We start from the raw sequence: 19,072 nt of genomic DNA, 5'->3' as shown, positions 1-19,072 counted from the left end.
ATGGCAACAACTGCGGCAATCCTGATTGCATTTGTGATTTGTGAATGCTTTCAGTCAGTAGCAAACCAAATGGGACCTGATCAAAACTATGTTTTGGATACTCAAGTCCAAGGCAAAAATGCCATGATATTCACTAGTGTCCTTCCATTCTGCTCTTTGCTACTACATAAACTACTGAAGATTGTTTTTAATGGCTCACACTGTGATTACCACACAATGTAGAAGTAGCATTAGCAGTCCCAGTCCTTTTACTGTCTGCAAACGTGCTGTCAGCGTAAGTCCACTTCCGATCGAAAAGCTCAACCTATGCTCCCTGTATTTTGTCTTAATTTCCTACAGCAGCAGCTGCTGTGTGGAGCTTGGCAGGGACTTGTAGTGTAGAAAACTCCAGAAACTGCAGGTTTTAGTGCTGAAGTTAAAAAGAAATGTGTTTTGGGAAAACAGTCTGCTTGCGAATTGGTGATGACATTTACATAAAAGGGCCTCCACACCAGTGATTTTCACCACATCCATCAGGTGGCTTTTGCCATTTGTTGGAGGTATTTTAAATTAGAGCTGTCTCAGGTGTTCTTCAACAGAAGAAGATAATGCTGAAACTAAAGCCATTCTGACAAAATTTTAATCTTCAAAGGCTTCTCAAGTTCAGCCTAGGACATTTTTCCTAGGGTTGAGAGTTGCAGGTTCAAACCTCTGATCTGAATCAAGTAGTGCAGTGACTTAAATTGAGGTTTTTTCTGCATCATTGGTAACTGCTCTGTCTCCATTTATGTGTGGTTTTCTCTTTGCTCTGCTGATAATGTGTATACAACAGGAGAGGCACTGACTCTGTATCCCACTGATCTGGTACTTCAGCTAACATGGGGGAGATGGGATCAGGAACTTGAAAAGCTGTATTTATCTGTTTGCATAAATGGGAATGCCAAGAATATCTTTGAGGTATCACAAACTTTTCTAAAGAGGAAGACAATTTCCTTAGCCTGCCTTCTAAATGCTTCTCTATTGGAGATTCTGTACGTGGAACAAGGTAATAAATATAGGGTTTTTCTTCTAGAAAGACTCTCTTTTGAGTCTCGCAAAATGTTTTTGTTCATGTGTTGGAGAATCAAAGATGGTAACCATTTCTTTGTTTAGACAGCTGAAATTTCTTTAAGAACTTGAACTGACATATATAGTATGATCAGTCAGTTTGTATCAATACTTTTCTGTGCATAGATGAGGCCCTCAGTGACATGGTTTAGTGGTGGACTTGGCAGTCCTGGGGTAATGGTTGGACTTGATGATCCTAAAGGTCTTTTCCAACCTAGTTGATTCTGTGATTCTGTTCTATGTTAGAGCCTGTCACACTCACTTAATCAGGAGTAGCAAAATTATGCTTTCTCCAGATTGTTTTGTAATTTTTTGACCAGTTCAATATCTAGCTTCTGAATCCTGTATATAGCTTCTGAATGTGCAGAATAAGGAACAGTCTCGGAAGCTGTCATACCTTGCACACCTCCAGGTGCCATCAGCAGCAGACTTTCCAACCTAAATTTTTGTTTGAAGTGCAATTAATAGGTTTGATCACAGTGTGTTTGCCACTGCCAGCTTTCTCTTAGGTTATTGTGGTGGTGGTGGTGTTACATTGGTTGTATCATTTCTTCTGGTGGCAGCTATTTGCATTTGCAGAAAGGAATAAATCTGCTGGTATTCGTGAAAAAGGACACATTAGGCATTTCATGCTGTTGGGTATTGGTATTATTGTTTGCTTTTACACTGGATATAAAAGATAACAGCCCACCAGAATTGTAATCATTATTATTAATAACATTCTATTCATGATCAAGATTGATACTGTGTGTTTCCCTTTGCAGCATGCGTAACTTTTCTGCTTGATCCAATAGTAACAGCTTCCCACCCAGAAGTAATAAGCTTATTCTATTCTCAACCCATTTTCAAATCCAAGTTCTACTTTTAAAATTTTAAGCTAAGCTTCTGGCAAATGCATTTCCTTCAGAATGCGTACGTAATTCTTATTTAGGAAGGGAGGTGATCAGTTTCTGAAGATGATGATAAGAATTGTAAAGCAATGATCTGGGATTTGAAAGAACTTCCCAGCGTTCCGTTGTTTTGATAGACAGTTACAGTTTATTTAAGCAGGAGAAAGGCTATAAGCAAGTGTTTGCTTTTTGTCTTCATTGGTTTTTTTTGCATTGTTTATGTTCGAACTTCTCTGGAAGCTTGGGAACAGGTTTGCCATACAGCTGTTTGTTGTACAGCTGTTTCTGTTTCTGATGTGCCTTTCAATTAGATTAAAGTAGCTGTGCAATGACATCCCTTCGAATACAAAGTGTATTGTAGGCCAGATAATCTTGTTTACAGATTTTAAAGGGAAAACAAATTATGTAGCAGATTTTGCAATATGATTGTCCTTCGCTTTGTTAATTAAAATGACACCAAGCATTTCTGTGCTCTAGGCTCCCACTTTCAGTCCAGCTAGCTATGCAACAGACTTCATCGTCTGTGGGCTCTGTTTACCAGGAGCAGCCTGTTGCTTTCCACACGCAGCACTGTTGGGCCAGCTCAGCAATTGGTTTTATGCTGGTCTTCAGCTTGGGCTTGTTCAGCCTGGAGAAGCGAAGGCTCAGGGGACACCTCATAACAGTCTTCCAATACCTAAAGGAGGCCTACAATAAATCTGGAGAGGGACTTTTTACAAGGGCATGTAGTGATAGGACAAGGGGGAATGGCTTTAAATTGAAAGAGCATAGATTTAGATTAGACATTATGAAGAAATTCTTTACTGAGAGGGTGGTGAGGCGCTGGCACAGGTTGCCCAGCGAAGCTGTGGCTGCCCCATCCCTGGAAGTGTTCAAGGCCAGGTTGGACAGGGCTTTGAGTAGAAGGTGGAAGCCCATGTGGAAGGTGTCCCTGCCCATGGCAGGGATGTTGGAACTGGATGATCTTTAAGGTCCCTTCCAACCCAAACCATTCAGTGATTCTATGATTCATTCTCAGCCAGTCCCATATTATAAGGAGGCCAAGTATGTATTACAGTTGGATTCTTTGGTATGGTTTTATTCTTTCCCCTTCTAGACCTTTAACAACAATCTGTACATAAATAGTTGTTGGAATCCTAGTGAGAATAGGGCTGATTCACTGTGATTAGAATATTCTTAAGTTTCATTGGTAATGGTACCTCATAAATACTGTAAAGCACAGGAAAAGCATGTACTGGAAATACTGTGTGTGTGGACTGTCCCATTACTGGGCTACAAGAGGCCTTTAAGTGAATTAGAAACATGGACCAGTTTCTTTATTTCTTAAAAAAAATTTATAGTCTGCAAAGAACTGCAGTACAGTTCATGGATTCTCTCTGGAGGGTGGTATTCTGATTACTTGCTGGCTTTGTGAAGGCATCTAGTTTTGCGACTAGCTCTCAGTGGCGTTTCAGCAAGGGCAAACTGACTGCCTTGACTGAGAAGTAAATTTTTGAAAGTTGCTAAAAAAGCATAAAGTCCAAGAACCCATAGTGCTCCTCTTGGCATTAACTTCTGAGAAAGGGACTGTAAAATGGTGGTCTTCATGCAAAAGTTTTCAAGCGCAAAGAGTTTTCAAGTTTTCCCATCTTTCAGTGACCCTTTTGTTCAACTCACCCTCTCATATTTGCTCTGTTCCCCGCTCAAGCTCAGACCTCTGCATTGCAGTGGGAGAGAGAGTTCAAAGCAGGAGATGCATTGCTTGGTTGGGTGGCTTGGCAGTGAAAACTTCAAGTCCACAGCTCTGGTGAGAAGTAGCAGTGGATATGCCAGAACTATCTATCAGATCCTTTGGGCTGTGTGAAGTTTCTGGGCATTGAATCTTAGCTACTTGGCTTGCCTGAGATGTTGTGCTGACAGACCATCTAGCAAAATCATTCTTTTTTGTCTTCAGATACCTCTTATTCTAGTTCATTTTTAGATGATGTGTTACCAAATGCTCAGCTGTATTTTGGGAACTGTAAAAAAAATTGTTGTCTTTGATGTCTGTACTGAAAATAATTTCTGAAAAGGAAAGAGCATGTTTTAATTTTGCCAGTCAGATTGGAAGTCAGCATGTCTATCTGTAGTGTTACGAGGCAGTTGGGTTTTAAAAGTGGTGACTTTAACGAAGGCAGAAGAGACCTTGCTGTAGTATTAATAACTCATGGGTTGTCTATCTTCTGCATGAAGATAGCGGCAAAGACCTCAAATCATGGATGTTTGTGGACAGAGATTGCAAATCTGCCATTTTTCAAGCAAAGTTATGTTATGTGATTTGGGATTCTGCTGTCTTGGGCCATGCAACTTTTTAGTAGGAAAATATATTAGCTGCTTTAAACTTCCAGGCTGATTCTAACGCCTTGTGTATGAAAATGCAGGTACATCTCTCAGTTTTGGCATTTACTACATGAGAGAGACTTTTCAGACTGATCAAATGGAGGCCAATCATCGCACTGTTTATTTCCTCCCTTTTTTTGATGCTTATAATTGTAATCAACATGCTAGGGAGACTCCTGATATGCTTACGTCCTTTATCGCTCTGGTAATATTTTTATGTTCAGGTGTTGTCACCTTTTGCATTCTTTTGCTGGTGTTTGGGCTGGTGCTTAGCCTTTGTAGATCCTGAATATTTTTAACTTTCACTTGATACCGTGAAAAAAAATTAGGAAAGTGTAATGAATGTAACATTCAAAAATGATTGCTTGCCAGATGGAGAAAGGCCATCAAGTTTGTTATCTAGTGTTGCCTTGTGTGACCAGAATACTGTTGTTACTCAAGCAGTGAGGAGACCACTTACTGTAGTTACCCAAGGCATGTTCAAATCAGGAAATAGTAGTGTACATGCTGCCATAGACATCCATAAACATTTTAAAGTGACAGAATAAAACGCAAACTGAATTGAAAAGGGACATGTAATTTATATCCCTTGAACATGCTTATTTGCTCAAGTTTGTAATAGCAGCTTTCCAAGCTCTGGAATGCTTTATTGAATTTCTAAACTTATAGTTTATCTGTAACAGAATCGTATGCTTGACTCACTGAGATTCTGTCTCATCAAAAACATTAATTACATTACAATCATCAAATAAAGAAACAGAAACTGTATTGGAGTCCTAAACATGGATATTTAGTGATCTGACTTCTCAGATTCACTAACATTAGAAAAGTGGATGTATCAAGGAAGTTTTAGTTCATTGTTGATAATGTCAGAACTGCGGTGAAGTACAAAGACTGTAAGTTCCTACTTCATATTTCACATACTTTTCTTCCAGTTCTTCTCAATTACATGTTTATTACTTATTTTTAAACTCAATTTCAGTATGTGACTATTAGGAGAACTTTTTACTCTCTGCTGAGTTAGGAATTCTTCCTGAAAGCCTATATGTTAATATGAGTGGAGAGAACTGATTGGAAAGGATGTGACAGAGTGTTCTAGAGTAAAAATCAAATCATTTGCAGAAAAACCAGTTGATTTTGCCAACATTATCAAACAAAAACTAGGAAAAATCTATGAAGATGGTAGGAAATGTTTTCATTTCTAGGTATGAAGCATTTTTCATGGCCTACCTTCTAGTATGCAGTTGTAAATAACAATAAAATGGCTTTAATTTACTTGATACAAGTCTTTATACTTTTCTGTGTAAAAAAAAACCCCAAACTAGATTGCATTTTGAAATCTTGAACTATAGAGCTACAAACTGATGATGAAGGGTCTAATGAAGTGGAACTATTTGTAGAGATATTGTTTCTGGGAGTTATGCAGTCAACTCAAATTACTGTCATTATTATAGAGGTACCCAAAATATTGGACTGACAGGGCATTTTGAACTTAGTTTAGGGGCCCAAGTCAGAGTTTGGGTTAAAAGTTGCTAAGGGCATATGAAGCTCAAAGCAGCCATTTCTGTTTTCTCTTAAGACTTCTCCCTACTTCCTCTCTCAGTTTTACTGGCAGAGGGGGTATAACCAGCATTTCTATAGCCTTGCTTGCCTTTATGAAAGAGAAGGCAGCAGTTTGCTGAAGGGCTGCAGAGCTGTCGAATGATCATTTGTCTTGCACTCAGGGCTTTACCCTTCCAGAAGGAAGTACAGACTGATATCACTGTGTGACCCCACTCAGCACACTAGAGCTGGTAGGCTACGTTTTAGGCTTTAAAGGACTTTATTAAAAATGCCAGTATCTGAGGCATCCAGTGTACAGAGAATTTCCTCTGCTCACTCCAACTTGATTTTTTGCTTTTGTCTTCTGGCAGATCCTAATGAAGTAGAATACATGTGTTCACACACGTGCACTAGGTCCAAGTGGCAGATAAGTTTAAAATTAATTCCTTTCAGCCCCACTTGGGTTGATGTTTAGGTACCAAACAAGCACCTATGTGTTATTCTTTTGTCTGTTGCTGGCATAGCACCAGATTCTTCTTACTGCCAGGACTGGCAGCAGCTGCTGTTGCCCACAGCAGCCTTTAGCTACAGCAGCATAAGCCTTTTCCATACTGGGCAAGAAAGAGGAGAGAGTAAGATCTCCTAGGTTACCTCTTCTTACTTTAAGGAAAAGGCTTCGTATTTCTCCTTTTCTTAATGCGTTGCAGTCTCAAATGTCTTTGTTGCTGATATGTGGTGTACATAGTTGGAATTCTAGTGAACCTCAAAAATCAGAGTTAGTCTGTCCTGATCCCTGCTCGCCTATCTATCTCCTAGCCTTCCTCACTTCCTAGCTTTGTGTCAATAAACAGCTCTGAAGCATGGAGTCCTGTTTGGGATGAGTCTAAGGCAGTACCTCTGGCATCATTCATGTTATCAGGCTGAGAACTTGTTCCTGCAATGTTTGTTTATAAATGGAGCTCTAGGCTACATTCTCAATGCCAGATAACATCTTTCCTGCCAAATACGATCCTAAATGCAGCATAAAAACTTTAAGAAGAATTGCAGGTTTTCTGTATTGAGGACTGCTTGATAGGGCCTTTGCCACAAAAAGTGCCCTAGAGGTTTCTCCAGAGCAAAGGGGAAACCAGAGATTTTTTCTCCCCAGAGGCAGTGAGGGCTTTGTCTTTTGAATTGGAAATGCCAAAGCACAAGTACAAACTAGATGCATAATGATAATAAGACTACTGTGCACCCAGTGGGCTATTCAATTCGTTATTTACATGTGCAGTACCCTCCTAATAGCCATTCTGCTTCATCTCCTTGTTGTGTATATGCAGGGACAGTAGCTGTGCAGGCTAAGTAAGCATGCAGTCACTCATGAAGCTTTATAAATGAGCCCTTCTATAACACTGTGACTGACAGGGCAATATTATTTTGCTGATACTTGCCGATGTCATGGGGTGGCAGTTGTTCACTGTTCTGTTACTTATAAGTGGGTGAAATATCTGCCTGTTTTGTGCCTCCAACAAAAGGAGATGTTTATCCATGGAAAAATTGTGAATTACTTAGGGGTTTGTACAATAACGAAATAAGATTTACAGCCTGGCTGTAAATGCTGATTCCACTGTATATGTGCATGTGCACATCAAATTTACTGTATTCTTGTTGACAATGCTACAGATTAGTTTTGTAGTTTGCTTTGTTCCTTTTTTTTTTCATAAATACGTAAATGAGCGGTCATACGAAGTAGCTCCTGACCTATTCCTCCTCAGCCGAAAACAGTGAGGGATTCTTTGATTGGCGTTGCACTAAAAGTGATGGACATTCCAGCTTCAAATTTCAGTGCAGTGAGCTCCAGAGCTGAATTCACAGAAGCAAATCACATCAGGAGAGCTACATGTATCAAAAGGAATAAAAATTGTTAACATTAGTGAGGTTGGCTGAAGAGGACAATTATTATATATTCTTGTAACGGAGCAAATGCAGTCTCACTGCGAATGAAGGGACTGAGCTCTGTGCACATTGACCTGACCTGTTCTCTGGAAAGGCTCTTGCCCTCCTCTTAATTCTTGTTCCGTGTTTCTGTGTCAGAGTACTGACATTTTAGTGGAAACTGAAATAGAGGCAGTAACTTTTTGGAGGAGCAGAGAAGGGTACTTGAGGTTTACACAGGTTCAAAGAGAGACTGGATATTTGCATGGAAAAGGAATCTGTTGAGTGTCAGTATGTTACTAAAAACCACATCCAGATCAGAAAGACCTTGAGCTGAAAATTATTAAGGGCTCAGCAAGCCATAGGTGGAAAAATTGTATTTGCTTGCCTTATTCTCTTCCCTAAACATCTCCTAATAGCCACTCCTGGAGATAGGATATTGGACTAAATGGATTTTTGATCTGACCAACTATGGCTATTCTTATGCTTTATGAAATGCAGAATAATAGAGGCTCTGAAATCACCTTTGTACCTCCAATAATTCAACCCCTGTTCTTTATCATATTGTGAAAGAGAATGGAGAAGATGAATAGATATAGTTGATTTTGACTGGCTTTAAAGTTATGTATTGAACTTGTGCTTGAAACATGACTTGTGATGTAAATGAAGCATAACCGAATACATAACTGTGACAAATTCGTATTAAATGGTCCTTGTGAAAAGTGGTGGGAGTGAAATGTGACCTCGCCTTTTCATCAGTTCATTTAGAAAAGTCTTTAATTATTTCATACTACAGAAGTTCTGTGAGTCAGCACTCTACACCACCTTTTGTCTGATTCATGGTGTTCATCTCCCAAAACAGCCTGCTGTCAGTTGCCACCAGTAGAGAGCATTTTTTTCAGTAGCTCTTGCTATGAAGGTTTACTGGCGTGCCTTGGATATATGGAGTTAAGAAGGAATGTAACTTAGTTTTAAATATTTGCCTATGTAGCGTATTATTTTCATTAAAGTATTTTTATCTACAAAAAAACCCCAAAGCAACCAAAACTAACCCACATGCAATGTTGAAGCCAAAGGTTAAAGAGAAGAGCATAGTAACTCAAAACTGGTCTGCAGTCTGTCACTCTTTGGTCTGCAAGTGATCCTGTTCAAATGAGTCAGATTGCTAAGGGTATAAGGTGGTGTTTAGCAAGACCTGGGCTGGTGGTGTCTGCCCCAAATTGATGAAAGCGAACTTCATGGCACAGGACTTTGACAGACAAACTTTATGAGTGGGTTTTATGACAGCCTGCATTTGCGCAGCCAGCAGCTTCAGTCTCACTCATCCCACTCAGCTCATTCACATCTAATCTCCTTTTAGAAAGAACAGTTACCCACCTTACAGTAACTGCTGCTCTCAGAGATGCTCTGTCAACAGGCAACCCACTCAAAGTGTTCATTTAACCTGGGTGCATGCTGCCTTGGAGTCTCCAGGCATCAATGTCTGTTTTGGGCCCTCTCCCATCTTCACTTCTTAGAACAGAATGAGCAAAGTTGCCCCAGCAATTGCCTCGTTCATTTGGTGTGATTAATCAGACTCATTGTAATCAGGAATGGTTTTGGCTTGTGGGACACCCTCATGTAGTCAGAATGTCTCAGAAGAGTCAAAGGTGCTTTAAGGTTAATTGCCTTTCCCTCAGCAGGCTATCTGCCTTGCTTCATGACAAAAACAGGAGCTGTGATAGAGCTGCTTTGGTATCATGTGGCTCTTGCTTCATTCTTAGTGTTGATGAGAGGGTTCCTTAGCTCCCTGACCCATCATCGTATCTGTCCTTTCAGCCCATCAGAACTTCCATGTGGCTGTATGGTTGTAGGACTGTGCCACACTACTGCTGTAGTGTAGAGCTAAAGGCCAGCACTGTGGATTGCTGACTAGTTAAATATGCAGTAAGTTTGAAGTAGCTGAAATCTCAGCTGTATAAACTATTTAAGCATACTCTAAATATTAATTGAATTCTTGCCTGAAAATTAATTTGAGAGAGGGAGAGGATTTATTCAGAAATCTGTCTTTATGTAGAACGGCTTGTTGACTCCTTTCCAACTTACCTGCAAGGAATATGAAAAGTCTAGGTGATTTATAGCATGAAATTGATTTCTCAGAGTAATGCAAGAGATCCTTTAAAACATCTGGAGGTTTTTCTCTCAAGGAGACAGGTGAGAGTTATATATATGTAACTGCATTTGAGATTCACAGTATTTCAATGACACTTATATCAGAGTTCAGATCTTAAATTTGTTCTCTCAGAAAACTGGTGTTTGAGAGACTTGCTATTCCAGCCAGATTTGGTTCACACTTCAACTTGCTTTCCTTTAAAAAACCATTCTTACTGAGAACAGTGTTGAGCATTTGACATATCTGGTCTGAAGACAATTCTCCCTGGGCAGAGGAACTCTGTTTTAACCCGTAACAGAAGAATCTCTAATTCTAGCCATTCATAAATGCCCATTCATAAATCTAGACATTGTTTGGTAGGAGAACATAACTTATGAATTAAGAACTGGTTTCCTGGTCTAAATCAAAGTGTTCTTAAATTATCAACTGTCATGGAAATCATCTCGCAGAATCCAAGGTATTAAATACAAAGAAACTGGGTTTTGGCAGAAGTTAAGGCCATGTTAATGCAAATGTCTGTGGCAGAAATTTGAAATGAAGGATATAACAGTTCTGAGAATCAAAACTCATATTCAGAGCATCTGTTTGCTTGGGCTCTCTTTGGCATTGTCTTTTCTTCTACTATTTCCAAGTTTCCTTCAAAAGGAAACTTCAAAAGGGGGAAAAGCTAACACAGTGGTGACTGCCATGTGCCTGGAGAGTTCTCAGGCTGGAGCTTGTACTTCTCAAGTGTGCAGAAACAAAGCTGGCCTCCCTTTGTGTCCAGCTGGCCTCCCTTTGTGTCCAGCTGGCCTCCCTTTGTGTCCAGCTCGCCTCAAGGGGATCTAGAACCATGAGCTGGAATCTCTAATGGAATGTGATGAATAATAAGAAATTAACCTGAAGTAGAAAACCTACTGCAGTTCTTGTTTTGAGAATTATCCCTAGCACAGAAAGTACTTGGACTGAATGCACCCAGAGGGTGTTGATCAGAGCAGAGGATCAGTGTGGAGCTCTGTGAAAGGCATGAGAAGGAGGTCTTGGCATCAGGACGTTTAAGAAATATTGGTCCATGAGTGAGAATTCCATGCCTAAGCCTTCAGCAAAAGGCAGCTGCTGCCTGATCCAAAGGTACCTTCCCTCTGCCCTTGAGTCTTTCTCTGAGGGGTGATGCTCTTTAATCCCCAGAGGAGGATCTCTGTGTAGGTGAGGCACCAGCTGGCTGTTCTTGAGAAGTGAAACACATACAAGTTTTGCAGTCAGGCTCTCCCTTTTCAGGCTTAAGTAAGAAAACCAGTTGTAGATGTTCTTCCAGTCATCCAGTGTCCTGGGGTAAGGGTTTGAAAACTGTACGGTTCCCAAAGATGCGTCCTGCCCTGAGCAAGCAGCAGCGTTTGATGAGGCCATCATTCGCTGCTATGGCTGTTGCATTGATAGTGGCAGCCCTGGGAAGTGAAGAAGATCTGAGGTCATCCCACAGCATCTTTCGAGACTGCCCTGTTGCAGGGCAGGGAAGCCCTCTGCTCCTCCGTTCTCAGCTCCCAGCACATGTGGCATGCTTCCCTGGGGGAATTCCGTAAAACCCACCATATGGTGGTGATTAGACGAGAGGTGTGTTTTGAAAGCACGCTGTCCTTGCACCAATAGCGCAGTCGGTACCATGTTCCCAGATGTAGGCTGATCACGGTGAAGTTCTATTTTTCCCGTTATCAGGCAGCTGTGGGCAAAGCCTCGACATCTCTGGGCCTCCTCAAGCTGCCTCTGCCGGGCGGAGGAAAAAAAATGCTTGCTAAGAGAACAGGCTTTCAGCATTAGCAGTTTATTGTTGCAGAAGTGTTGTGATAAATAAAGGTGAGAAAGCTGCAAGCAAACTGCTGGTCCCTACCCAGCCAGCGCGGGTGCAGCCCCCTGCTCACCAGCTGTGCTGGGTGCAGTGAGGAGGTGAGGTTTCACCTCCTGCCTTGGGGAGGCAGTTGCTACAGGGGAGGATGGTCTGAGAGACAGGTTTCCATCATCAGACCATCTGTGCCCCCTGTGCCACACACCAGCTGTGTGGTGACTCTTGCACTCACTGCGGGCCTAAGAGCAGGGTAGCTTGGCCCAGCAGCCAGGAGCAGGAGACATTGCAGCCATGGCTGCCCATATCCAAGGGTGAACATGCCTTTCCTCTCCTGGGCCAGACCCTCCTGCCTTTTTCCCCCAGATCAATAATTCCTGATGTGGTCTGTGCTTCTGATACCTCAGAAACTCTTGCTTAAAAGTAGCCTTATTCTTGGCAAAAATAGACCAGCTACCCAGGGAAGAGAAATGTACTAAACCTTGTAATTTAGTTACCTTGGTAACATCTGTAAGGAACTACTAGCGCTAAACCACTATTTTTTTTTCCTGATGTCTTTTATGGCAATACATGTTTATATTTACTTGGCAAAAGTGTGAATTATAGCCATTGTAGCTGTTTTCCTGAACATTATCCTGACAGACGATAGTTCCCATTTCTAACAAGCAAGGTTAAATGGCTGTAAAAGCAAGTATTTGTCATCAAGTAGCTAAGCTTTTGCTAAGTAAAGCCAAAATCATGTAAATACTGTATTATTATTTCAAAGTGTTGCAACGTTTGATGACATTTACTCAGCATAGGAATTTTTTCAAGGGTTATATTTTAGAACAAATATTAAAAATGTGTTTTGTTTCGTTTTGTTATTTTCTTTTGCATTGTAACATTCTCACGTGTTTTAGCTGTCAACCAGTCATCATATGGAGGGGTGGGAGAGGGAGTGGGAAGAAGCATTATTGCTTATGATTACAAATCAAAACTAACAGCCTTGCTTTGGACTTGGTTGTTCCTAGATCTGGCCCCAGGCACAGGTCTCCTCCCACTCCATCATTCCCATTAAGCCATCTACATCCTGGTAGCAGCTCCTCATTGCTGCACAACGCAGGACACTCGGGTGCTAGCACACGGAAGCTCCCTGGGGATCAGACTTGTGTGCTGCAGAGCAAGCAATGCCCCCAGATTTTAGGTGGCTCTATGCATCCTCTGGTTATTCACTTATTTCTGTCTTTGCTCCCAGCAGCAGGGAATTTTCTGAGCCCTTCAAAGGGAGGGGCATCCCTCACTCTGTGACCCATTCAGTAACTGATTTAATTAAATTGAAACTAACTGTCACTTGTTAAACTGCTAATCAAGAAGCCAATTACCTGTTAACAGTTCTAAATACAAATCAGCAGTAGCCGAAACATTTTTCTCTTAACTAAAGAATTCTGGATTTCTTTCTGGTATCTCAGAGCTTTTAAAATGAGTTGTAAATATGGCTATTTTCTTTTTTTGTTCTTTTTTTCTTTTTTTTTTTTTTTTTAAAAAGGGTGCTGTCTCTGAATGCCATTTTCTAGTTCAGAATAATAAAACTGCATATTTATTTCTAAAACTGCTTTTAGAATGTTACCCTTTTTAATGTGTTAAACTTGTAAAACATGTTTTGGGTCATGATAGAATGTTTATTAAGGGTAAATTCTGCTCACCTTATTCATTTACATAGCTGAAATTCTCAAGCAGCCCCAGGTTTTTAAATCAGAACATTTCCTTTGCTCTATTGCAAGTTGTGTTGGTGTACACATTTGAAAGTCTTATTCTAGGAATGTTATGTCATTTATTGTATATCAACTTACATTTGTAAGAGGTAATGTAAAAGTGGCACATACCAAAATATAGCTTTATTTTTTATTGCAGCAAATAATTATAATGCATTTTATAAAACAACAACAACAACAAAAATTTCCTTAAATAAAAGCATTTAAATTATGATTTTTATTATGTATTTTCGTGAAACTAGGTTGGGTTTTTTTTTACAGGTTTACAAAACAAAGCAATAATTAAAAAAAAATGTTCATTATGTGTGCCCAGTCCTGTATATTTTATGACATAAAAGTTTTGGATGAGTGCAGCAAGCAAGCCACTGATGTGTGATGGCTTGTCTATGGCTCTTTAAGTACTTAATTGAATTAGATCATTACCCATTTCTACAATATATTCTTCACTTTTAAAATTCTGATCTGAGGGTGGTGAATAGTTGGTTTTTACTGTATTAATGATGGAGAGTCAACAATTTGATTAATCATGTAGTTTCGCATTATGAGTATTTCTGAGCACATACTTTAAAGAGTGTGTCCTGATGTTTTTTTAAATTCCAAGTGTGCATAAATGTGTTTGTTTCTTTTCCAAGGAAATTGTTTAGAAGGGCCCAAAAGCAGATGGTACATTAAAGTGCTAATTATTAGGGTCCATCTCATCCCATATCTTCAGTTTTAATCTGTACACATTCCTGGCTGCTAACCCCCCAGTTTTATTTCCAGCTTCACTGTCTGTGACAAGCATAGGCTTGTAGAGCCATGGGCAGGTGTTTGCACCATTAGCAAACCCATGTAGGTTGCCAAAAAAGAGGTCCTATAGAGAACAAGAAGTAGGTAATAAATTGATGGCCAAGTTCTGCTGCCATCTAATCCATTGAAGGATGAATTGTTTTACTACATAGTCTGCTGGCCAAAAGATTGTTCAGAAGTAAAGAAGGGCAGAGTAGTAGCACAAGTGGCAAATTCCAGTGCTGACAAACAGGATCCACAAACCCATAAGCATGTGAAGACACATATTAATCCCACATTTCAGCTGTAAAATTGTAGGGTAACAAGAAGACATCCAGAGTTTACAGATGTAAGTTTCAGGTTGATAATTTAATCATTTATTGAGAAGTATTTTAAAATACATTATGATATATGATGAATGAGTAAAGTGAATGAACATCTGAATTAAATGAAGAAAGGATCTTTGTTTCTGGAGTCAGCTTTTCCAGTGTAATCTCTGCTGCCAGCAGTGAATACATCAGATGTATTTACATCGTATCTGTGCAAGAGGATGTTTATGGATATGACATATGCTTCTCTGCACCCTTAAAACCTGAGAACTAGTCTCTCTCTCAGTACCATGTGCATCTCTGTTGATTTCAGAAATATGCAATACTGCAGTAATGAGCATGCTATAAGAATCTAAATAGACCCATAGACATATGGGCAGGCAGATGGATTAAGGCAGACTTTGTCACTTTGTCCCTAAAAATCCTTTGTGATACTTCTCTTTTGTGTACACAGTGACACTAAGGTGTCAGCCCAGATAATTTCCCTTAAGTTAGTAATATTTTATGAATTTACATAAAGTTTTTACTTGAAAATGTGGAGGAGTGTGTGTGCACATTTTGCAGAAATGTACTGGTGCTAGTAATATAAACCATTTTCATTCTATCTTGAAAAACATTGTGAAGGTATAAATTATGTTTGAACTGGACAGAGATGATGATGTGGCATGTGACTGAAAATATATATTTTTTAATAGATGATTCAGCCGCAGAGAGTTTTAATGGCAATGAGACCGTGGGACACAGTTCCAATGCTTCAGGGGGAACACACTGCAGGGAGATGGCAGAAACCAACAGTAATGGCAAAACAAATCTGGAGCAGGATGAGCAGCCTCTGAACCTGAGTGACAGTCCCCTCTCTGCTCAGCTGACTTCAGAATACAGACTAGATGATCACAGCAGTAATGGAAAGAACAAATACAAGACTCTCCTAATTTCTGATCTCAAGATGGAACGGGAGGCAAGAGAAAATGGAAGCAAGGTAAGATGCTTCCACATGCTCCAGATATAAGTGTGTAGCTTAGAAAAGGAAAAGATTTGTGAGGCCAAACCAAAGGTTATTCCCAGCTAAGCACTTAATGCAATGTGTCTAATGTTTGTCACATCATTACTCTGATGCTATACATAGATTTGTATGCTCTGTTACACATAGATGATGCATACGTACATTAAGTGTATGTGGTTGTACATGGGTGAATACATATATATAGACATGTATAGCGTGCTGACACACTGACAAAAATCAGTGCAGAGTGCAGTTCTCCATCAGGCATGAATTTATTGAGAACTGTCTACATTACCCATTTGAAATATATATATTAAAATATGTATATAATGTGTTACATATATATATGTATAATACACTGAGATACATATATCTATGTATATTTATAGATGACCATCTCATTACATGTATTACATATCTATAGAATGAATTGTTATGAATGCTAAGTGTGTATGCCCAAGCAAATTACAACATGTGAATTATCAGCACCCAAAAGGAACTGATTTGGTTCCTTCCCAATTGTTTATGTTATGCAGGCACCTAACCTGAATTAAAACTGACAAGTTTGCTTTAAGAAGCTGTAATCCCCTGAGGGCTTTTCTCTGTAGTTTCCATTATGTGGCTAAGGAGAAGTGAGGGTGTTTATATTGTAGATAAAGACAGATCCTATAGACTGGGCAGCTAGCTTTCCAGGAGGGTGTTTGTCCTGAAGGCATGCTGTAGGGAGGGTGAAGAAATGGTCTATATCCATGATACATTGATACAGTCCATTGATCTTACTGGTGACAAGTTCCTGTTTCGTATCTGATAACTGCCAACTGGATTACCACTTTTACAGCAGCAATAATAGGATGTTAGTATTAGGTCCAAATAGTATTAAGCCTAGTCACTAGCTTCAGGTAGCCCACTACAAAATAACCTGACAACATAGATATACTTTGAACAGCCACATTTTTTGCAGGGCTTTGAAATAGCAGTGATGAGGAAAACCACTTTTTCAGGTTAGGTATATTTTTAGGTATATGCAGAAAGGGATTGTACACGACTCATATGTAGAGAACATTTATTTATGCTAAAGTTTAACTCCTGTCTTCATTGCCTGTGGAGAAAGAATAGAACCTTGAAATGTTTTTTTTACCTGAAGTATCCGGTTTTGGTGGGTAGAAGAAAGGGAGACCAAATGGGAGATTGTTAGTCTTCCTTAGCCATTCCAGTTTAGCAAATCATGTACCCAAAACTTCTCCATAAAATCTTTATGAGAACCTGTTTATCTGCATGGACTATTTTTGTTTCTACAAATTTTCATTTTATTGAAAATGGTCTGAACAGCTCTAGTCTCAGCGTATGTGTACACTCGTGTGCTGGATTTGCTCTGTATTTTGGCTGTTACACAGCGAGTCTCAAATTGGCTTGTATGAATGGTATCGTCATTTGCTTAAGGGCACATTGTTCCAATGAACCTTTTATAAGCCTGTCACCCAAATATTGATAGACACAAAGGCTCTTTTGCCTGAGGTACATCACTTCTGCCATTACTTTTGCAAATACACAAATAAGCTTGGTGAAGAAAGTGAGGAGCCTTAATATGGAACTCATATATAGCTAAGACAAGAACATAATCTAATGTTACATTTCCAATTTTAATCAGTTCCAAATCAGATGCAAAAAAAAAAAGTTTTAAAAAGTGTTAAAAATCTGTTAAAATTCATAAAAATGAATTGAGATGACAATCAGACATCTCATCTTTGTTATTCCACAAATTTTAAGAGGCCTGAATCATCTCCCAAACTGATACATTCTTTCATCACTCATTGTCATCCTACCCACTCTATACTGCCAACAGTATGCAGATTTGTCTCCCCTGTTTGACCCAGTGAAACTCATGATGTTTACAGCTCTGTTAAGTATACGATTTATTAGGTATGCAGTAAATATGAAGACTTTAGGAAGAACACACTCCTGGGATAAACCAAAATTTGTCAGACTTATGAGTGTAGAGTAAAAGAATGTTTTTGTGGTCAATCTTGTATTAATTATACTCACTTTTTAAATTAAAAAAAAAAAAAAGAAGTTCTGACATAGTTTTAGAAGGAGCAAAACCCTTTGATGTATTAGAATAGAACGGGACTGTAAAGCATCTCAGTGTTCCATATGCATACATATACACACATATAAATCATTACTACTGTTTTACCTTAAATGGTATCTTACATTCTAAGGAGTCAGAGAACATTTTACAAGCCCCAGGAATTCCTCTTGCCTTCCCCTGGTGATTCAGGTTACTGGGCCCCTCCAGAGGAGTGTTCTGGAGGTGATTTTGAACAATGCAGGAGATCAAACTCTTAGTTGTGTGCGGTGCTCACTGGATGCACTTGGGCAAGGATATCACAAGGAACTAGTCAGAACGCTAATTCTCTGCAAAAAGGAGACAAAATAAAGAACAAGTAAGGCTAACAGTACCATAGTTTACTGGGAGCCATATCTCACATATCTTTTTTACCCAGAATGCACCAAGTATGTGGGTTGTTTTGTGAAGTCATCCTAGTGCTCTCCCAGCATCTAACCTCCAGCCATTCACAGTTACAGCATTATTAGACATGATTTGACCTGAATAATGGCATAATTGGTAGTGATGGGTAAGAAAATATGTTTAGCATAACCTCTAATCATGTTTTCATGAGAAAAATAATCTGCAGTGTTCACTGAGTATCAAATTGATGTGCCACTTCTTATAGTATTCTTACAGTAAGTATCTTTACTGGCAAAGAATTGTGAAAAGTTAAGTGAGAAGTCAGTGAAGAAAATATCTGATTTCTCAATGAAGGGAAATACATTGTAATTACTGGGCTAGCATTGCAGGAAGCATACATTATGCTTCCTCCAGCTTCTACAATGGCCCATTTAGCCTGCAGAAGATGTTACTTGCTTGAGATGGCTGGGACTCTCTGAAATCCAGAGGCAAAGGGCTGCAGTGGGGAAGTTGTGTTGGCTGTCATGTTCCCATGTTCCCTCCCTGCTTTGTCTGAGCCTCCTTTTTGGATTCTGCATCGTATGTGTTTTATTAAATTTGAAGCCACAGTTTCTCTGGTCAAGTTGTATTTTTTTTTTTTTTGGTTGAAAATTATCAATACAATAGATCTCTTCCTCCAAATCACAGATTTTGAAAGGAGTTTGTATTTTCTGGAAACAAGCAGTTTTGTTAAACTATATTATAGGTGTTTTCCTGTACAACACTGTTTACAAGAACAATACTTCCTACATGTGTGTAGTGGTGGGCTCTGCCATTTGACAATACAGTTGTGATGGATGATTTTGTACATGCTGCAGAAATAAGATCAGAAGAAGCAGTTGAGATAAAAATGGTAGTTTTCCCATCGTATTTTCTTTGTGAATCTGACAGCTAATAGGGAGATGTTTTTTGAAAATGGTTACTTCTTTGTGGAAGTTCAATTTTTAGAATATT

General features: G+C 39.4%; 1 protein-coding gene across 4 annotated transcripts in view; it reads left to right on the top strand.

Annotated features, from left to right (window-relative positions):
• NOL4 (nucleolar protein 4) overlaps positions 1-19,072 on the top strand; it is a 155,459-nt gene that overhangs the window by 62,157 nt on the left and 74,230 nt on the right. For all 4 annotated transcript variants that reach the window (XM_010013777.1, XM_010013778.1, XM_010013780.1 and 1 more), the window contains one exon: positions 15,302-15,585. In XM_010013777.1, coding sequence (XP_010012079.1) covers positions 15,302-15,585 — 284 coding nt within the window. The remainder of the gene's footprint in view (positions 1-15,301; positions 15,586-19,072) is intronic.

This window comes from Nestor notabilis, unplaced genomic scaffold (assembly GCF_000696875.1).
Source record: "Nestor notabilis isolate BGI_N333 unplaced genomic scaffold, ASM69687v1 scaffold7874, whole genome shotgun sequence".
Lineage (NCBI taxonomy): Eukaryota > Metazoa > Chordata > Aves > Psittaciformes > Psittacidae > Nestor > Nestor notabilis.
This window is presented reverse-complemented; position numbering and strand designations above follow the sequence as displayed.